Raw genomic sequence first — 12,848 nt, 5'->3', positions numbered from 1 at the left:
ACTTACAGAAGGAAACACATCTACTGAAGCCATTTTACAGATGTTTCTAGAAAACGTCACAGCTCTGACATTGTTTAATCTCCAATAACAACTTAGTTGTTATTTGAGCTCACAGTATGTACGAAACCCTCATTTTACAACTAATTCTATCAACACTAGAGAATAGTACAAAGCATTTGATGAAATGTAGATAAACTAATTTCTGCTTGGCTGTTGATTTCAGAGATGCAACTGCCAAGGCCAACGTTGGAACGTTTTCTCTGTCCCACACATGTCGATTAAAGTTTCTTAAAGTCCTCGTCCTCTGATGTCTTTTTCTCTGACTCCTGGGCGTTTTCTCTCCTCTGTCTCTCAATTTCTTCCTGTTCAGCTTTGCTGCTAGGGAATTTGTCTTTATTGTTCTCCTTCTTCCACTTCATGCGTCTGTTCTGAAACCAGATTTTCACCTGTCGTTCGGTGAGAGCCAGCGCGTGCGACACCTCGATGCGTCGTTTTCGGGTCAAATAGGGGTTAAACAGGAACTCTTTCTCCAGCTCGAGCGTCTGGTAACGACTGTACGTCTGTCTGCCTCTCCTGCGGCCGGCGGCTGAAAAACAAGGAATATAAATAGTGAGAAAGAGAATTATTAATTCGCTGTCAACTGCGTCTTCCTAACTCATAGTTACTGTGATAATACAACGGCCTATTGGGACAGAAAAACGACCAGTGATCTGTCAGGTAGCCCATGTTCTGCAAAATTGTCCCCTGTGCTGGCAATAGGCCTATATTTAATAACATTTTTAAAGTTGGGGGCTCCTAGACACACACGCGCGCACACTCGCACACATACTCACTCACTCACTCACTCACTCTCTCACTCTCTCTCACACACACACACACACACACACAGTATCTGAGAAAGACACAGCCACCTTGTGCAGGCGCAAAAATGTGTCATTAGTAAAGCTGACTGGATGGAAATTGAAAAAACAAAGATGAAAAACCTGTTTAAAATGAGGCTTATGGACAAACAACAACATAGGAATCCAAAGCAACGTAGCCTACAGGAACCTATAGCCTACAGTATAAAACCCAGCCCATATTCACGTTTAAGAGCATCTGTACGCTATATGCTTTGAAGACAAATGAATGTTTCCAGAGACAGACACTATTGCATTTTAAGGTTGTCCTCAACGACAAAAACAGCTTATTAAATGGCAATGCACATTAACGCATAGACTAACCAAACATTAGCTTAATCCAAACAAACAGTTCATTATAATCATCAAAGTTGCACGAGGCCAACACAGGTCTTTTCAGTGCAGGCTATTTCGTAGGAAAGATGGAAGATATTCCAAGGAAAAATCAATAAAGGATGTGAAAGTTTGAAGTCACCTCAAGAGTGTTGTAACTTGGCTGCAATTCACGTTTGGTTGCAATAAAATGCGTCATTGTCCTCCAAACAGTAGACTGAGGAAATGATTATACTGCTTAATTGCGGGTAATTAGTCCGGTTTTATACCCCCAGTGATGTTTCTCACTGCTTGTTAGATCTTACACCAACTCACCTTGTGGTCGCATCCACGGGAAGAGTTGCGATGAACACTGGTCTGCGCTGTCAGAATCCTCACCGATCCCGCTGGCTTTCAAACTGCAGTCACCGAATGGATTCAGATCCTGGTTTGGGTTTCCGAAGAAACTCTGTAGCGCATCCTGCCCATAAAGGTTTCCCGTAGGATCCGCGTGGTATGGCACGGCGCACGGGTTCTGTTGGTAAGGCGCGTGGGAGAGCGATGATGTTCCGTGATGGTAAAACTCCGGCAACTGACTTGGATGCTGGAAAGTGGCTCCTGTTCCGGCTCCATAAACTACAGTGGGTCTACCTCCAAGGTCCTGGGTAAATCCAGCGCACTCGTAGTAGTTCGGCCGCAAGGAATCGCCGCTTTTGTATTTAGAAAAAAGAGGATTTACAAAATAAGAACTCATGTTTAGCCTTGTAGTCTGTAGCTGGATTTAGATCATAAATTCAGAAGTTTCTTTGTGTGACAGGGACTCAACCGTAAGTCATGAAACAATCCCGGTATGTAAATGAGAGAACTCCCTCAATCTGAGATAATTCTTGAAACGTCGTAAATATTCATGCCAGTCAAGACAGTGTTACCATGTCTTTTTCCATGGGTTATCCCGCATGGCTGGAGCCTATGGGTCCAACAGAACACAATAACCAATTGTAACCTGCAGTTCACTCCATTGGCGTGAAGTAGAATAATATATTCATATTTAGATATGTTGTGTCTCAGTAATGGGTGTCCAAATCTGAATCCCCTAGCCCAGCTTCAGCATCTTCACCTAGACAAAGCGCGTGCTTGTGATAGGAAAAGGAAGACAGAATGGAAATGAAGAAATGAAAAGAGGGAGCAGGAGAGTGAGAATGAGAAAAAGGAGGGGTGAAAAGAGAGAGGTGGAGTGAGAGTCTACGCGCTGGTGAAGGCAAGTGTATCGTGAGTCCTGAAGGCAGACTTGGAGCTGCATGGTTGTTTATCGGTTTAAATGTGTAAACTGTGTCCAGTTTGTTTTTCTACTTCGTAAAGAAAAGTCTTACATTTCTGTCACTTTCCATTTCTTAAAACTCTGTTTTACTTTATTTGTTTGCATGTTCTTTTAATAACTGGACACAAACTGTGATGTCTTTATTTGTTAGGCTATTATATGTAATAGTACACAATCATTTGTTATAATATATCCTATAAACAAATAGACTACTAGGCTAATCAAAAATATTTTTGATACCATCATTTCTATGGTTGATCCCTCACAGATCACAGCTCCATTGCTTAAGTCTCTATTCGGTTCCCATTAATTGTAATGTCACAGTGTTTCATCAGACAATTTAGAAGAGCCGTTTAGATATACGAATCAGAGAATTAGGCTAATACAATTGGCCCGTCTTCATTTTCGCAGTTGTCTATGGCTAATGTGAAAATTGCATATGGAGTCCCTGGCAGTCCGGTGTGTAGCCATAATTTAGTCCTACAATGTCACCGTGTGGTAAACTTCTGCAATAGCAGCCAAGAGAAAAGATGTCAACGTGATACCACATTCTGTGTCCATCCATATAAAATAGGCCTACTATAGAATTGTTATTTGTTGTGAGTCGACAAATAATTATTTCTAATAATATAACTGAACATTATTTATAATATTATACAGTAACCATAACACCACAAACTATAGCCTATCGAAGTGATGGGTATTTTCATGTTTTGTTGTAGGCTACTTTTAATTGCAGGAGGTGACTAACCTCTCCCAGGCAATAACATCCTCAAATGTCCCTTCATTTAATGTTTTTGTTTTTACATTTTGCCAAAGATGACAATCTTTTCACATTTTCAAATCCACAACATGTTTTTACCTGGAGTTTCTGATGCAGCCGGTTGGGCTTTTCTGTGTTGGGCTGATTTGGCAATTGCACGTTATTTATGTAAATTATGTATGCGAATAGCTTGCAAATCAAAGCATTTAAAGGAATTGCCAGTCAGGACCAACATAGTAGGCTATGCAAACCAAATAGGCATACCCTTACAGATATTTCTTTCATTTTTGTCTTCAACAACTGGACTTCTTTTGAAAGACAAATCCGTACGAAAACTATGGGGTAAAATGTTCATACTTTAAAGTATGTTGTTGTGTAACAATAAGGCCTAGTAATATTATTCGTATAATAATAATAATAATAATAATTATAATAATAATAATAATTATTAAGTGACTTGTTTCAATGTAGCTTGTATAGCTCAACAGTTCTGGATGAGCATCAAGACAATTATATTATTATTATTACTGGTTTCCAAGAAATTCCAAAATTGTTTGGCCTATTTATGCTATATTTTATAATCCATTAAACGCGATATTAAGGGAAGATATTGAAACTGGCCTCAGGTCGAAGGTAAGAAGCAGACTAAATCTGAAACAACTCTCCTTCAAGATTCAAGAAGTTTTTTTGGAGCAGAGTAAAGATTTTTGTCACCTAATAACGTTTTATGTGCTAACGTTTTTGTCACCTAATAACGTTTTTGTCACCTAATAACGTTTTATGTGCTAACGTTTTATGTGTTTCCATTCCTCTCAAATAATGTAAAATACCCTAATCGCTCCCTTTTGCATACTTTCTTCAAACAATTAGCTCTATATTTCTCCATAAAATTATATAAAAACACAGTATATGAACAGGTTCTCTTGCTCTTACATTTCCCTACATTAAAACGATTTCCAGGAACGGCTGCGTGCAAGATATAATATAAAAAAAAAACGAAATGTTTCATCTAACTTAAAACATGAACATTACGCTTTGGTCATATAAACTGAAGACGCGCTATTTTAAATAGCCTCTATTCAGGCGTAACAGAAAACAATGGGACCAAACATGAACGAAATTAATATCCAAAATGTGAGTAAATTTTCCATGAACCTAGCATACATAGGCTATGCAGGTGGTAAGAGCTGGTGGCACTGACTTTTTTCTTAAACATATGCATAATAATGAATTTTAAAACGAAAACTAAAAATGCAGTTTGTTTGAATTAAAATAAAATATATAGGAATCTTTCCATCTTATATAGGCTAATAATATGTGATTTTATTTGCTCTAGATGATCAGCTCCTTTTGGAGAGAGTAAATTAAAGTGGAAGATTAAATGAAAGCAAATGAGGGCAGAATGCAGACTCAGCCTCATATAATTTGGTAATTAGATACTGTACCATCATCTCACCCTTAAATTAATACACACACACACACACACCAAAATACAGAAACAGTTTAGCTGAAAGGAATACGACTTTGTTGTGTCTAGTTCCCACCACCTCTTAAACCCTTTCTCCATGACCAACCTCTTGAAGCAAAAGTGAAGCAACAAAACAACAGTGTTTGATGCCTACATTCATGAGATTTATTTGAGTGGTTTATTGCCAGTGGCTCCAAGTGAGGTAATATGCTTTGAAGGATGTTTGTGCACAGCGAGTAAGATAGAAAGCACACACAAAAGGCTGGTCTGAGGGCAATTCACATTCAGGCTGCCCCTCGGTAGACTCAAGTGAAATTCACATAAAAAAAAAACTCCTCAGTGAACTGAAGAAGTAATAAGGCCCATTTTCTCACGTGTGCAAATGCATTTATGTGCATCAGTTCATTTTTTAGTAAAAAAAAAATCTCACCACAGCTTATTGAAAGAGTAAAAATTAATTTTGTGTTACATTACGTTAAAAAAAAGAGAGAGAACAATATCTGCTGAGTATTACCAGAACACGATGAGAGAGCAGAGACTCTTTCTTCAGGGTGACTTTCAGCTCTCTCTTGGCAGAATATGTCCCTTTGCTTCGTCCCACACTCCTCCTGGTGTTATGTATATGTGTGTGTGTGTGTGTGTGTGTGTGTGTGTGTGTGTGTGTGTGTGTGTGTGTGGGGTGTGCGTGGTGTTAGCGCTCCTGCTGATGTTGGGGGACTTTGCGGCGGCAGCGGCGGAGGCTGTGCGAAAGGTCGGGCCGGGGGACCAGGGGGGCGGGCGTGGAGATGATGAAGAGGTCCTGCAGGGCTCGGGAGTCAGAGCGGGTCAGCGCGGCGCAGGGCATCCGACCCATGGCCAGTTGGGAGGCGGCGGCCGTCCGGGCCCGTACCTCGGTGAACGAGGAGCTCATACTGCCCTGCCGAGCTGTGACTGAGGAGTTCACCAAGGAAGAGTGAGAATCAGAAAAAAAGACAAAAACACATTTGTTTTCTTCGTTAATACTACATCTTACTAAATGTCTGTTTTACATAAATAATATACACACTCTACATTCTTTCTGGATTGTAGCTTTGGCAATGAGTTTATTCATTCATTCAAATAAAGCATCATTTGTTCTGTGATGGTGACAGAATGGGGAACATATTCTAGTTTGAGAATGAAGGAGGGAAGGAGAGAACTAAAGGCGTAGTGACATAGCAGGGACAATCCAATTGAAGGACAATGAGGGAGGGAGACATAAGGTAAGAAAAAGGGGGGAATGCCAGCAAAGATGAAAGAGACGACAGGGAAGAAAAAACAAATAAAGAGGTAAAACACCATATGCTTTTCAACTGGCATTGCCAGTAGAAATGATGATGTGAAAACTGAAATGTGTGATGTGAAAAACAGTTATCAGAACTCCCCCTATTACCATCGGTCCTGTATTTCCGCCGTCTTGCGTGTATGTGTCACTTAATATCCATTTCTATACAAACCAAGACGGCGGATTCCTAAAGAAACGCAAGCACCCACACCATAGGTGTATCTAAATTAGCTATGTACCAAAAATGACATTTTACCGTGACTCAAAGAGCTGTAAACAGTGTTGTAAGGCACACAACCGCTTGGAGCTCCGTCGGAATTTTAATTTAATGTCAAGACTTCTCGGTCTAACCGTTCATGTGCCGTTGAAACGGCGTAAATAGGCGACCCATCAGGCCAGCACTATAACTCCGAGCGTGGTAAACAAAATCGGATATTTCATGCAGTAAATGCTCCCGTTAAGAACCAAACCAGATTTTGTTCAAATCTACACACCTATGGCTACTGAAAAATGTAAGGTTCATTTAGCAAATGTTATTTTGAAGTGTTAAAAAACATTGTTGTTTTAGAATTTCTGAACAAAAGTGGTGATAATTGGGGGTGTTACGATATAATGTTTATCATTTCAAATCCATTATCTCATATTGCATACACAAAATACATGTGCTTTGAGCAATTTGCAATTTTTTAGGATTTTTTATACTCCATATGTCAATGCGCCCTTTATAAAATATTCTGCTTCCTAGTTAGTTGTTTCTCAATTACTTCACTGGCAGTCAAACTTACCAAAGCCATTAGGAGGATTTTCTTCAGTCCACCCAAATTAGAAAAGAGCCCACAAGAAATTCTACATTTGAGTTAATGCCTGTAGCCTGTTATTTAAAATTACTGCTCACATAAACAAATTGCGGTCACATTTCCATGGCTTAATCCTTTACAGAAAATGGTTCCATTTTATAGTTAGGAGATGCTTACTAACGTTACTATTAAGTCCCACTGACAAAAATCTTTGTCTACATAAAGAGTCCAGTGGATTTCTGGCATATCGTGACATGTGTTTGAGCTACTCACTAGTCCACGGCATGCGCTGTGTGTTGTTGGACCTCTTGGGGTCTCCCGCGAAGCAGAGCTCCCCCAGCCCTGCGTCCTCCTCTGGGCCGCAGTGCTGCAGGAAGGGGGGGTCGCTGTGCAGAGACCCCACGTGCAACCCGCCGCGGTCCAGCGGGGTCCAGGGCCAGTGCGCCGGCAGCGGCTGCTGCTGCTGGATGAGCTGTGAGGGGATGTATTGCAGGCAGGGCTTGGCCCCCGGCACCACCGGCCGCTCCATCAGCGCACACGGCTGCTTCTGACGCCGCAGGAACTCCGCCAGCTGGGGAGACAGGAGAACATCCACAACGTCTAAAACAGTGTACAGTGGACAACAAATATACTACATTTATTAGACATTTAATATTGTTTGCATATTTACAACATTAGTTAGCATAATTAACTTATATTCAGTATAGTAAAGTTTTATATCCAACTATAAAAATATTTGCTGTCTACAGCTTTCTCAAATGCGGAAAAGCATGTGGTCGTTGGATCAAAAACACAAATAATTTGTAATATTTATTTCAGAAGTACTTATTACAACTGTAATATCACTGGTATATTGTTGATGTATTAAAAAAATAAATCATCCGAGACAAAATCAATAAGTTGAGTATTTCTATGGTGCCTAAAGGATGTGGGTGGTTCACGGAGTATCCCCATTTATAGGGGAAGACGTTAAAGGGGAGAGACATTAAGTTAACAGCTCTGGATTTTTGTAAAGAAAATAAAAGAAATAAGATAATGGACCTTGACCCTTGATCTTCTATGGAGCTGACCCGGCACTCTCACCTTGCTGGACTTGTGGTCGTGGTAGTGGGGCTTTTGGGGATGCTCCACCAGACAGGGCGGGGGCGGAGGCCTGGATCCCTGGAGGAGCTGGTACACTTGGTCGACCACGCCCAGGTCCCTGAGCAGGCTCTCCCGTTGGCGCAGGCCACTGAAGCGTTCCACCTCCTCCTCATCTGATAGGTCCAGCTGAGAGGATGACCTGCCCCCAGGGGGAGGGAGAGGGGGGATCGTCAGAAGCTGGAGAAGAGAGAGGAAGCACTTTAGTAGCGGCACAGATTTGCTGCCACCTGGCGGACACAAGAGGTACTGCAGACATGATGCGACGAAAAATAAAACCTTTCAATGACATCAAATTTGCCTTTAACACAATAAATTCACTTAAAGAACAAATACAAATTTTAGAAAGACTGCACAAGTTCACAGACAGAAACAATCACACATGCACACACAGACAGCCCTCCAGACCCACACACACCTACGCACAGAGAGAGAGAGAGAGAGAGAGAGAGAGGACTCACGTTGAGCTGCTGTGAGTTGGGGTTGGAGTGGGAGAGGCGAGCGTGGAGTTTGTGGGGCTTGGCTTTCTCCCCAGCCGACTCTCCCTGGAGCTCCTTCCTGCGGCCCGTCTTCTGATCATGCTCTTTCTGCTCCCGCTTCAGACGCAGCTCCTGCAGCTGCTGCCTGCGCGCACACACACACACACACACACACACACATAGAAACACTGGTTGACACAATGCAATGACACACACGAGTATGCAGCCAGAACAAACCCACTCTGTATTTCTGAATACTTGCAAACTAATGGGTAGAATGTTCAGCATCACTAAATCCGCATACCTTTTTTGATATAAAGGATAATGTATAGAACGCCGGTCATTATCGGAAAATAAGTCCCGACAGGGCAAACAGAACCCCGACGTGCCAGCGGAGGGGTCTTGATTCGTCCTGAAGGGACTTATTTTTTCGATAACGACCGGCGTTCTATACATTATCCCGCTTGTCACATGGCTACTTCAAAACGAAAAATAAACTCCACAAGATATGACTCTTTATATTTATTTGTTAACGTTTCATCGTGGCTGAATTTGAATCAAACAATCTTTAGAACACAGCTGATCAACTGTCTGCTTTCACATTTGAATGAAGTTCCAATGCAAGAAGTGACCGGACTACTAGCGGAGTGATATGAAAGACGTGAATATCAAACACAAAACCCATTTTCCTTGACAGCGGTCTGTTATCGAGGAATAGCAGACCACCGAACGTTGGAAAGGCAAGTGAATGGAGCATTTTGCAGCATTATGAAGAGCCGTGTAATAAATGTGGTTAACAGCTGCCTGCCTGAGTCCTACTAGTAGCCTATATGGCTAAATATACAGTATGTTTGACTGTGTGTGTGTGTGTGTGTGTGTGTGTGTGTGTGTGTGTGTGTATGCGTGCTGGCGAACCTGGCGCACTCCTCCCTGGCCTTGGAGGCAGCTGTCTCCTGGAAGAGCGAGCTGCTGTGCTTGAAGTATTTCTCGTACTTCTCGTCGCCCTCGCGGGGGAAGATGCGCCGGAAGCCCCCCATGTGTTTGGCCTCGTACCTCTCCATCTGCTCCACGCTGGCCGCATGCGACTGACGCAGCTCCTCACTCCTGACACACACACACACACACACACACACACACACACAGAGAGAGAGACAAGGTAAGAATTGGGTACGATTACTGTATTTAATGTATTGTATTTATGTAAAGTTACAGTATTTAGTTATGTCTGAATATGTTTAAGGGTGATTATAGATGGAAAAGAAAAAAAAAAAAAAAAAACAACATCACTGTTTTTAGATGACTTCAGCATAAATATTGGTGGAATCCAAATGATTTTGAGAGAGCTTTCCTGGTTAGCTCTATTATGAGTGTGTGTGTTCTGGATGTACTAGCATGTGAATATACTGCATGTATATATTTTTGTACTTGTTTGTGTAATGTGTGTGTGTTTGGACGCTGATGATCACCTGGCCTCTCTGGAGCGATTCTGCTGCAGTCTCTCCTTGACGCGGCGTTTCTCCTCCTCTGTGATCTTGCGGCGGTCGCAGGCGCACAGGTTAATGAGCACCAGGGTGTCGTACAGGAGCCCGTCCTTCACCTCCCGGTCGAGCCGAGAGTCAGTGGTGAAGCTGGGGGAGTGGTTGACCTGTGTGAACAGACAGACATACACACACACACACACACACACACACACACACACACACACACACACACACACACACACACACACACACACACACACAGAAGACCATGAAGTGAACATCCATTAAAAAAAAAAAGATTTCTACATCCTAAATTTTGGACATATGCACAAGCTCAAGAAGTTAGTAGTATCCATCAACACATACTGTATGATTACATTTTTATAATTAAAAGAAAGACAAAAACTCACATACAGACAAACTCACACACAACACACACATGAGCATGCTCAAGAAAGGTAAAGAAGTGGCATTACTTCTAGCAGCCATGGTTTCAGCCTGTGGTCCAGCAGCACGTCGAAGCCCAGGATCTCAAAGCAGGCGCTGCCTGCGGCGTGGTTTGGGAAGCAGGTGTGGTAGTTGTGCTTGAGGATGGGGTGGGCAGAGATCAGAGTCTTTATGATCACGTCCTCGATGTCCAGCCACATCTTCTCTGTGTTGTAGCACATGGATTCCAGGTGCTTGTTGAAGGTGGACAGTTTCCTAGGTGCAAATGCAGAACAATGGAAAATACTTACTCTATGTTAATCCTATACTGGATTACATCGACTGAAAAACATTTTGAGTCACCCACAGGTGTAGACATACTGGTACTGGTATTACCTCTTGCTACCTGTGTCATCATCACGTACAAAGTTTTCACTGTGTTTGTTGATGGCATAGTTGGTCAGATGCATGCAAACATCACCCTGTCAATGAAACAAAAAAGTGTAAACAAAAACATACAGTACACAGAGATAAACAGCACTATGTCAGTTTCTGTTTAATCTAGACATGAGCTAACGTATTACATTTCAAATGGATATAAACCGGGATTAAAATTTGTGATATTTAATTTGTTAAGGTGTGAAAATGGCGGTGCTCTCACCAAATTGCTGCCGACGGGGTCATTGTAATGCGTGGTGCAGAAGCGAGCCAGGCCCTCTTTATACAGGAAGATACGGAAGGGGTCGCATGACGTCACTAGAACGTAGATCCTAAGGTCAAACTTGAAGCCGTCGATTATGAAAGGCTGCGTGCAGAGAATAGGCCTCATCAATTTTAGAATCAACATGAAGTATTGTGCATGAACAACAATTATTTGAGAATTTCTTTCCATCCCAAGATTGAATACAGAAGAAACAAATCATTTATGTGAAAGTTTTTTTTGTATAATTCTGAAAAACAATAGTTTTTTTAATTGAAAACATTGATTCATTCAAAATGACTGAAAATGGCTTAACATCATCATGCAGCTATACACATTAATCTAAGGTACATAGCAAATACATGAGATGCGTGGGTCAAATGTGCTTGTGCCTGCATGAGCCAACAAAACTGCAGCACCAAGGTGTCTGCAGGAAAAGTGTAATCTCACCCGGGAGATGTACACCTGGCAGATCATGTGCTCCCCTGGCTTGATGTCCTTGCTTGACTTGGTGAGGAAGATACCTCGGCCTTGGCAGCCAGAATCCGGCTTGCAGATGTACGTCTTGTACTTTTTGGCTCGCGTGTAGGCTTGAAAGTCGCTGTAACTGCAAGGAGTATGTGCGTGCATACATGTACGTGTGCATGTGTGCGTGTGTGCGTGTGTGCGTGTGTGTGAGAGAGAGAGAAAGGGTGGGTAAGGGTTAGATTTCACTGGTTTAGATCATCAAACCACAGCCCAGTGGTGTCCTTGAGCTTGGCTCTTTCTTTATTTCTTCTGTCCATTCAATGTTTAATGTCTTTGTATCACATAGCCTGGTCAAATTTAGATGTCTCGCTGTCTTTTTAAGTACTTACAAAGTGACCAGACTTTCTAAAGATATATGGCTGTAACTACCCAAGTTACTACCCATTTAGATTATGTAAGTTATTACATACATCATCATCATCTTCATTATTATCATAGTTTATTACACGGCTCTTCATAATGGTGCGCGTCAGGGTCCAGTTCGCCCTGTCGGGACCTATTTCCCAATAATGACCGGCGTTCTATACATTATCCCTTACTCCTATTCTTTGCTGAGCTGAGCTGCTTACTCACTCAGCTGGGAGGCACCAGGTGCGGGGGAAGATGTTGTAGTCTTTAGGGAAAAGCTTCAGCATGCGGTTCATGTTGCGAGCCAGCAAGTCCTTCCTGCAGATCTCGCTCATGCCCGGGAAATGGTTGATCTTCTGCGAGGGGTGATATGAGACAAGAAAAGACTTATCAAACAACGCCGATCTGGCAGAGACATCTGTACACACAGCCATGAGCAATGGTGACACCAGACCAATACTCCAGGAAGATGCTAGTACCTGGTATCGTTTCATTTCCATGACCCGGTCCAGAGAGACAGAGCAGTCTGTCCAGAACAAGGTCCAGTCCTCTCCTTCTGCAGCCTCCCTTAGCCCGTACTTATGGGCAGCCCGACGGACTAATCAATAAAGAGGGAATTGTTAAATTAACACCAGAGATCATTGTGACCAAACACGTATATGTACTTATATGGACACCAATGATGTTTCACATCACTTCTTTTTCCTCCATCCTCTACAACAAAGCATGTGATGCAGCATTACACAGTTAATGCCATTTCACTACATGTTTTACATCAGTATCTCTATGTATGTGACAAATAAAAATCCTCCAATCCTTGAATCCTAATGCTGACTGATGCAACTATAGCGCTAAGGTCAGTTTGGCTAACAGAAAAGCTTTTTCT

At 42.2% G+C, this 12,848-nt stretch overlaps 2 protein-coding genes across 2 annotated transcripts; both read right to left on the bottom strand.

The window, feature by feature from the left end:
• Positions 1-278: 278 nt before the first annotated feature.
• hoxb8b (homeobox B8b) lies at positions 279-1,965 on the bottom strand. The gene is made up of 2 exons (XM_076298797.1): positions 1,548-1,965; positions 279-586 (listed from the first exon to the last, which is right to left on the bottom strand). Exons 1-2 carry the CDS (start codon positions 1,963-1,965, stop codon positions 279-281), a joined length of 726 nt encoding a protein of 241 aa, XP_076154912.1.
• Positions 1,966-5,427: 3,462 nt separating this feature from the next.
• ttll6 (tubulin tyrosine ligase-like family, member 6) lies at positions 5,428-12,477 on the bottom strand. The gene is made up of 12 exons (XM_076298795.1): positions 12,442-12,477; positions 12,188-12,318; positions 11,537-11,693; positions 11,048-11,191; positions 10,783-10,868; positions 10,437-10,662; positions 9,946-10,124; positions 9,395-9,583; positions 8,462-8,624; positions 7,944-8,180; positions 7,134-7,431; positions 5,428-5,690 (listed from the first exon to the last, which is right to left on the bottom strand). Exons 1-12 carry the CDS (start codon positions 12,460-12,462, stop codon positions 5,452-5,454), a joined length of 2,070 nt encoding a protein of 689 aa, XP_076154910.1. The 5' UTR covers positions 12,463-12,477; the 3' UTR covers positions 5,428-5,451.
• Positions 12,478-12,848: the final 371 nt, after the last annotated feature.

This window comes from Alosa pseudoharengus, unplaced genomic scaffold (assembly GCF_046254945.1).
Source record: "Alosa pseudoharengus isolate Yale_2024_CS ecotype anadromous, Long Island Sound unplaced genomic scaffold, YU_APseudo_1.1 YU_APseudo_1.1_scf_21, whole genome shotgun sequence".
NCBI classification, from domain to species: Eukaryota; Metazoa; Chordata; class Actinopteri; order Clupeiformes; family Clupeidae; genus Alosa; species Alosa pseudoharengus.
The sequence above is the reverse complement of the archived record's forward strand: the minus strand, read 5'-3'. Positions and strand labels throughout refer to the sequence as shown.